Genomic DNA, 8,491 nt, shown 5'->3' on the forward strand with positions numbered 1-8,491 from the left:
GACAAAATCTCAGGGTATTATTGTTGCAGCTACCACGTGCAGCAGGCAGCAGTGCTCCACATCGTTGCTGCCTGCCACCAAGGCAGCAGCGATGGAGGCACTTACATAGCTTAACAACAACAACAAGAACAGACAATCATGAATATACTATCAATTTGTGCCAACAAATGAATACGTATTCAACGCCTTGACCCAACAATTATTGAGCGAGCGCAAAGTAGCAGCAAAGGTTGTCAAGTTCATGGAACAAACTCAGATCCTTGGGCCAGACCTGCGTATATCGATATCCACCAAATTCCTGGCCCTTATATCGATATCCAGATATGTGGAGAAAATTATCTGGATATCGATATATCCAGATAGATATCCGTATAGCCACGTAGCCACTTTAGCAAGGTTGATATCCAGATATGCCATATCAAGTTCTTGTATTCTAGAAGAAAGGACATCAAATTACCCTACTCTAGAAAGACCTCTGCCTCTGCTTCAACGCTAAATTTAACAGCAACGCTCGAAATAGCCCCTCTGCTGCTGTGAGACCTGGGTACAATGATACCCTCTCGTATTCAGGTTCCCACACACTCAAGTTTTACTCAATCTCCGCCAGGTTCTGCTCTCTCTACCCAACGATAGCGTACACCATTCCGATGAGAGGTGAGACTCAACATTAGATGATCCAGGGGGAATTAAGAGGGCATTAATTGGCATGCGGGATAGCCGCGGATTTGCTTTCATTCTATCTCGATGCAGTACCACTCGAGGGAAGAGCCAGTTATCCGGGTCGGCAGTGCATTAATAAAAGGTTTCCAAGACATCGGCGTCGTCTAAGATGCGGTCAGTAACTGTGATATCGCCCAACGACTTATTCATCTCGCTGAGCTGCCTCCCAGAGCAAGTGGATACATCTAGTGGCACGGCAATGTTGAATTTGAGGGGAGTCTTTTCATGATTTAGTTAGTTGACAAGATCATTTCAGCCAATCAGTGCGAATGACAGTAGGTGGATATCAATCTGGATATCCCTTTAAGAGGCAGAAAGTTATATGGATATCGATATATATCAATATCGATATATCCAGATAGCAGAGTTGATATCGATATATCGTATCCAAATACGCAGGTCTGCCTTGGGCAATTCAGGACGGACCCATAACCAGACCAAGCTGAGCATTGGGGGAAAGTAGGTAGGAGGACGCATACACAGGGTACACTTTCGCCCTACCTGGACCTAAAGACATAGATGTGTATATTAGTATGAAACCGCGATCTACGGAAGCTGGTGAGCCAATGTAGATACGTTAAGGAGGAAAAGTGGGAAGTTTGGAGACAGCTGGCCAGGCACCGGATGGTGTTGGTGAAGTGGGGCGTAACGGATGAATATTCGGAGCGCTTCGGCAGTCGGCCAAACCCCGCTTACCGGGCATGGCTGCTTTGGATGGCGGCTAAAACCGAGTAGGAATAGAACCTGAACCTGAACTTGAACCCGGTGAGATGATGCTTCGCTCCCATACAAATTTGCAGTAAGCATAATACTTCGCGGGGTCGACCCCAACACTACCAATGACAACACCGATATAGAGACTACAATTCAGCACAAATCAATACAATAATATATTAGAAAGGTCCTACAAGCTCCAAATATCCATTAATCCGACTTTTGTTCCATTTCGACGCGTGGTTGTGGAGTTGCAGCCATCTAGGACTGTAGGACAGTTCGCGTCACGAATATCTCCAGCATCGGCACGCGACGACGGCCCGTTATTACCTCAATTTCTGTGGATGACGAGGTGTTCCAGTGAGAAAAAAATCCGCTTTCTTCTTCTGTATGCCTTTACGGATCCAGAGATTCATGGCATAATAGAGTGTTGCTTTGCTGCCATCACCTGCTGTGAAGGAGGATTCGACATGGTGATACTGTCCGGAAATGCACTTTTAAAAGCATTGTATACAAGATATCGGGAATTCTATCAGTTTAGGGTGTCAGCCAGCTGAGCACAACACAGGAAACTTTGTATTCTTACCTCTAATTCCACAACATCTCTCTCATTTCCCGGTCGCAGATGATATCTGTCAGTCTCAGCTTTACCGACTGGTTCAGCATGCTCTGCTGTAGTCCACCTTCTGGCATTTCGATGCCAGAAATAAGCTAACCAGTCGTTACTGATTGAAACGAGTTGTCATGGCCAACTTGCTGTTCTTTAACATGTTCAATCTGCTCGAAGTTGTCGTATGCTGTGATGACTGTTGGCTGCCATCCTCTTGTTGTCACTTCGCCGACGGCTGCATCTGACTGTCTCTTGACAGCACGTAAAACTGTCTGGTAAGAGCTGCAAAGCCCAAGCCGGTACAAAGCTTCCAGTTGCCTTCTTTTGACACCTTTGGAGTGTAGATATATACCCATTTGTAGCTGGAAACCTGATGCCTCTCTGAGATGCATTGAGCGGCACATCACTGCCAGTATAGTAACGAGACTTCCTTGCTGTGGGCTATACTGCTCTTCAATGCTAGCCGAATTGACATGCCATGGCATCATTGTGGTACGGAGAATGCTCATGAGTAACGGACAACTATCCTCCGCGGTTTGGATGACATTGCCCATGTTCAGTCGTGTCAAGGCGCTGGCATCCTGCTGTGGTGCGTGAAAGGGTGGCAGCTCGCATAGCTTCTTAACCTCCCGCCGCAAGTTGACGCGCCCGGCATCAAGGTGACGGACGAGGAGAGATCGGGCATGTGCCTGCCTTTCGTCCACCAATTCCTTATCTCCCATATATATTTTCAGGACCGCGGGATCCTCATATGCAGCATTAGAAAATGCAGCTCTTCTCTTGCCACTGGCTGCACATTTGGAAGTTGACAGTGCTCTGATGAAGTCGCCAATACTGAAGTATAGGTCCTCCCGCATGTATTTGACGGCCAACTCCAGTTTCTCGTCATTACTACGTGCAGACTGTCGCACAGATGTATCAGGATTATCGAAGGCCGGCGGGCTGCTCATTGCCGGGAGGGATGAAGAGGTGATGTAGATAGCTCCATGCCGATGTCTGTATTCAGACCTGTCGCGTCGTCGTGAAGGCGAGTCAGTGACGAAGCATCATGTCATACAAATTTGAAGTTGTGGGCTCAGGCCCTCTGGGAGCCATTACCCCTTTAGGGAAGGGCGTCGCGCAGTAAGCGCCCAGTGGGCCTGAGTGCCTGAGGTAAGTCTGTGCCCCCAATTCTAATCACATGTCAAGCCCACAAACCTTGAACCACCACTTGACCTCCCAAGTCTTCGACATGCCTCAATACAAGGACCTCGTTGTTGAACAGCCCGATGGCGAAATTGTCTGTCGGGCGCATGGCCTCATCATTTGTGGTCTCTGCTGTGTGGACTTCAGCTTCCTGCAGAGTGATGATGGGAACGACTCAATTGAAGATGAGGACTCCGCATACGAAGAGCAATGGATTCCAAACACGCCGCAGTCAGCCCATATACACAACGGGGCGAGCGGCCGAGCAGGAGTTAATGGCTTTGCGACAAATTGTCCCGAAGTCGCTGGTGTCGTTTCTGGCGTACGACTTATGGAAGTGGACTTAGCAGAGGGAGAAAGACCTGACAGGCTCAGCATCAGACGAGGCACTGGACGCAGTTTCCCTACCACGTTCGTTCCACCACTAGCAACATCCGTCCCCAGTGCATTGTTCCGACCGGCCGTTAGCCGTCGAGCTATACCACCGGTAACACGATACATTCGCCGAGACGATCCGCAGCAAATGTTGATTTATGCCGATGGTGCGTGTCTCAACAATGGACAGGCCAATCCAAAGGCAGGATGGGCATTCGTCTTCAAACCAACTGTTGGTCAGACACCGGGCCATGTATCAGCCCGGCTCGAGAATATAGGGCCTTTTGGAGACCCGTCTAATCAAACGAGCAACAGAGCAGAGCTACGAGCTGTACTTGCCGCGCTTCGTTTCCGACACTGGGAAGGCGAAGGATTCAAGACAATAGTATTTGCAACTGACTCTGAGTACGTGGCTGAAGGTGCCACTCATTGGGCTCGTACCTGGGTGCGCAATGGATGGAGAACGTCAACTGGAGCTGTGAGGAATAAGGATCTGTGGGAGATGCTCCTCGGCGAGGTGGAACGATGGAATTCATGGGGCGTGGAAATCCAATTTTGGAGAATTCCAAGGGCACTCAACGAGAGGGCGGATACCGCCGCGAAGCAGGCCGCAGAGGGGACGGAGACTTATGATACTTACCAGGAGTTCAGCGGTATCCTTGTATAAGAAGGACACGCAAGTTTAGAGTTATAATACAGTTTGACACATGGACTAAGCCGTCAATCAATGCTCTTCTCTAAAAAGTATGATCCACATGCCGGACGTGTACTCGCTACATGTCTGTCTATGGCCGCTCTATTATAACCATTCCGCTTCATTAGGAGGTGAGGCTCAAAATGAAGCAGACTGGCAACTATCGCAATTGGTCCGTACATCCCGACCAAAACTCATGTTCGGTACAGTAGAGGTCAAGTCCTCAAAGGCTGCAATGACAGGGAACAATAAGGGAGCTATCCGCCTGAAGCTAGGCCAGAGCCAGTGTCTAGATTGGAAGTTGGCATCACTTTCACTTTTATTATTACGCCCGGTGGAGAAACCCCAAAAGGGCAACTATAAACCTATGGGGCGTGTACATTCTAAAGCTTAACTACCTAAATATAAGCATACTACTATAAAGTAAAAGATTATATTACTTGTGAAGGTTATAACTGTCTATCAGCTACCTTATTTATTTGCTGAATAGTTAATGGCGTTTGGAATGGTGAAGAACATGAGTCTGAAGTCGGAGGAGTAGGCGTCTTTTTACCCTGACGAGCCTCCAACAGCTGGAGTACTACTTCTGGATTGGATGGCCAGACTCCCCTTTTTCGGAACGTGGAGCGTATAGTACTCGGCTTGAAGGCTCGTGATCGTACTTGTTGGATGCAGGAAAGAAATTCGAGCTTGGCTATCCTGACAAGAGGCCGTCTCGAATCATGACATCCAAAGGCTTGACTGCGGTAGTGCTTCAAAGGTTGGAAAACTGCAACATCCAGAAGTTGGAGTACATGTGTGAGATTTTGAGGCATGCTGAAGGGAATGATATCGTGTTCATCGCAATACTCAACGAACTGCCTCGGGTGGTGTGGTCCGTGGCCACCGAGAAATCAGCCTTTTCGAGGTCTTTGCGGAACGCTTTTCAAAATGTCGAAGCCACTCCAGAATAATTTCGTCATTTGAGTTGCCAGTAGACGCAGGTCGGATGGCCGTGTCAGGTTCTAGCTCCGGTATATAATACCATGAAGCCAGGTTCTAGCTCCGGTATATAATACTATGAAGCCTTATGCATCTGCCTTGACAGAATTAAGAAGGCTGCTGAGATGGCCTCAACGACAGTAGCAGATTCCCTGTTCTCGGGAATACCAAAATAGTGAGCCCCATTTTGCCTAGCGATTATTAATTGACCCTTTCCTACGCCGATTCGAAATCCAGTCTCGTCCATATTCCATATATCGTCAGGAGGTATACCCCACTTGTATGGCATTTTGGAGAGTCTGGAAATACTGGTTGACTCGCTTAAGATCCTCAGAAGCTTTACACTCAGAATGGACCTTTTATTTTCCTCTGGAGTTTCTTGAAGTAGCCGTGACGCTTCAAAGGGCGATAAGTCGACCTAGTGCCGATTACGAGAGCGATGTGACCGCTACGCTCACGCAAAATGGGGATTGCTGCATAAGTGACAAATTCAGGGCGTACCGCAAGGTAAATACGATCAAGGAGGTCGATGTAGTGACACGATGCATACGATCAAGGAGGTCGATGTAGCGACACAATGACGGCTCTTCTGGTTTCCAAAGCTTCAAGTTGGAGGCCGGTCGGCTTGCTTTTGAAGGTCGACCGTCGGCCTTGGTGGCGGTATCGCAGTCAATTGCAGGGTATACCAAATTCTCGAGCTACTTTCCATCGCAAAATCATCAATGTATCGAGGGACTTCTTGCATGGGCACCTCCGTAGCAACTAGCCAAACGATGACGAGCTGGTTGACATACATGGCGTGGCACTGGTACGGTTGAAGTGGCTATTTTGGTGTCAGCTGGTGCGAGCTCCAAATACGCCTGTAACTAAGTGGAGCGTGGCACGGCTAGTTCGTTCCCGTTTCTCGCTCAATCTTTATCTTTCTCAGAGAAGTACAGTAAGAAAAGCATATTGCATTGTTCACCATTGCTAGTTATCGATTACTCGAAAAGGGCCACTGTGGACACAGATTCAGAGCCAGAAGTCTCGGCTCCGCCTGTCCCTGCACCCCGAGCTCCGGCTCCAGGAGCCCCAGAGTCAGACGCAGCACCAGCAAAGTTAGCTACAGGCTGTCATCGTCTAGTGCGATGGTGAGAGAAAAAGATTCCGTGGCCCGCTAGTCATGGGATAACGGAGGTCTGCCATGTCATGGGGCCCTCATCCACCTTGATATGATATTGTAAAAGCTGCTTGCAGGCTGTCTTGTGCAGAAGTTATGTCGTTGGCCCGAGGCGTTGCCATTACCTACCACCACACTACCAAGTATCATCGCCCATCGGATTATAGTGGTAATCGTAATCTTCCCAGTCGTCGGCATATTCTCCGAGCGAAGGCATACTGCATTGTGGGCAGTCGTTGAGGGTGCCGGAACAATTTTCGCATAGATCCAGCTTTTCGCCGCACTCTTCGTTTTTACACTTGTCAACGAGGCTACAGTTTGAACAGATAGGCTGGTAGCAAACTTGACAGGACAAATTTCCAGCTTGATCCTTGTGTACCGCACAGTAGCTAAATAACTCTTTGCAAATGCACTGAATACGATGGAGCTTGACGATGGGGTGCTTGATGACTGAAATTCCCATTCGTAAGTCTCAACTGCAGAAGTGTAAAGGAATGAGGGAGACTGTACCAGAAGTGTTAACTGCCGTGGACGTATCATCCGTCGGCCTGGAGGCTTCATCCGACGGGTCATTATTCTCGCCACGTGAGGATTCTCCTAAGCGCTCCGGCTCAGCAAGTGTCGGAAGGCAGCGTTTGCACGAGCTGGGAGTTTTGCACGCGGCACAAGCTTGGTGGCGGATTGTCGGGCACAGTGGCAGATCGCAAGACGGGCATTTTGACAGTGTTTGTTCAGCGCATTTGCCACGCTCACACCACCACTCGCCCGGATGATCTTCGCAACGTCTGCCGTAGAGTTGGGCGCACCCGTCGCATACGTGTGCTTTGGAGGAATTGCTAGTTTGCCGAGCCGGACAAGCGTCGCCGATGCAGATGAACATTAGAGGATCACCCTGTTCCTCTGCCTCCTGTTGGCAGAAGAGACAACAGATGACGCGAATGTCGTGAGCCGGAGTGCCCTTGTCTTCTTTACCGTCGCAGAACAGCAGTTGTTCCGCGCATAAGACTTCGTTGCAGAGAGAACACGCCGCAAGGAGCGGTTTGAGCGGGTCGACAGCGCGCTGTTGTTCGCGGCATGGGCCGCAAAAAATCTCGTGGTCGTGATCGCGACATCGTAAGAGCAGATCCACTCCTTGTCCGCTGCAGCCTGCCTGGGGACAAGATAACCGTTGGCACTTCTTGCAGGCCGCTAATGGTGCCGCGCAGTCTGGGCACGCTTCAGGTACGGACGTCACTGAAGGCTTGGCCTCCAATTTGGCCTTCTTGGCTGGCGCAGGCTGAGAGGCTTTAAAATCGGCTAGGCGATGCTCGTAGGCCTCGATGGCAGCGGCGCGCACTCGCTGCCGCTCTAGCTCTGCTAACCGCTGTCTCTCTTGTCTCTCACGCTTCGCTCTTTCCTCGTTGCGACGAGCTTCTTCCTTCCGCTCAGGGATCCGCTCGACCCATTCTTGAATACGATCAAGCAGAGGGATACAATCCGCAGGTATCGACGCATAACCTTGCTGACCTCTCTTGATCTTGACTCGCCGCCGCATGATGTCAACCGTGTATGCGGCCGACTGTGAGGGGTGGTCAGGCGCTCCTTCGACACAATTCAGGATGAGGGCTTCAGGCGAGCCGTTTGCTCTGGCAATATAGGACAAGCGGGCGACATGCCACCAGTGATCAAGCTGACCGACCTCGATCCCACCCACCTCGCGCCAGACAGCTTTGGCAACATCTGCTGCAGCATGCTGCAGAGTGAGCGGTAACGCAGTGGTTAGGCCGATCCATCTGGAGCTGCCTGGCATCTTTACCGAACAACACGGATTTGTAGCGATTCTAGGACAAGCTGGTTGGTAAAGCTGCGAAGATCTAGTGGCTCATGACGGACACCATTCATCCCCGAAGAAACTGGAGGCTTCCAGAGAGTACGCCAGGGGGGTTATGTACGTTATGTACTTCACTAGCCCTCCCCGCTCATGCGAACCTTCGTCGCACTGTACTGTGCCTGCGGTGTGTCCAATTGGGCCTCCACTAGTTCTCGATAAATGCCCTTCGTTAGAAAGGTCCTT

At 49.9% G+C, this 8,491-nt stretch overlaps 4 protein-coding genes across 4 annotated transcripts in view; 2 read left to right on the top strand and 2 right to left on the bottom strand.

The window, feature by feature from the left end:
* The window catches only part of MAA_00384 (PIF1 protein), a gene marked incomplete at both ends in the record, with an annotated part of 3,762 nt that extends 3,653 nt beyond the window's left edge, over positions 1 to 109 (top strand). Inside the window, one exon of the mRNA XM_007818382.2 lies at positions 46 to 109. Within this exon, the coding sequence (XP_007816573.2) occupies positions 46 to 109 (64 nt within the window). The remainder of the gene's footprint in view (positions 1 to 45) is intronic.
* Positions 110 to 2,145: 2,036 nt separating this feature from the next.
* Positions 2,146 to 2,994, bottom strand: MAA_00385 (uncharacterized protein; the record flags this gene model as incomplete). Its single annotated transcript, XM_007818383.1, has 1 exon — positions 2,146 to 2,994. The coding sequence occupies one exon, from the start codon at positions 2,992 to 2,994 to the stop codon at positions 2,146 to 2,148; it is 849 nt and encodes a 282-aa protein (XP_007816574.1).
* A 281-nt stretch (positions 2,995 to 3,275) lies between these two features.
* On the top strand, positions 3,276 to 4,271 carry MAA_00386 (Ribonuclease H domain protein; the record flags this gene model as incomplete). Its single annotated transcript, XM_007818384.1, has 1 exon — positions 3,276 to 4,271. One exon carries the CDS (start codon positions 3,276 to 3,278, stop codon positions 4,269 to 4,271), a length of 996 nt encoding a protein of 331 aa, XP_007816575.1.
* A 2,639-nt stretch (positions 4,272 to 6,910) lies between these two features.
* MAA_00387 (uncharacterized protein) lies at positions 6,911 to 8,227 on the bottom strand (the record flags this gene model as incomplete). Its single annotated transcript, XM_007818385.1, has 1 exon — positions 6,911 to 8,227. One exon carries the CDS (start codon positions 8,225 to 8,227, stop codon positions 6,911 to 6,913), a length of 1,317 nt encoding a protein of 438 aa, XP_007816576.1.
* Positions 8,228 to 8,491: the final 264 nt, after the last annotated feature.

The sequence above is a fragment of the Metarhizium robertsii genome, assembly GCF_000187425.2.
Source record: "Metarhizium robertsii ARSEF 23 chromosome Unknown MAA_Scf_3, whole genome shotgun sequence".
In the NCBI taxonomy this organism is placed as follows: domain Eukaryota; kingdom Fungi; phylum Ascomycota; class Sordariomycetes; order Hypocreales; family Clavicipitaceae; genus Metarhizium; species Metarhizium robertsii.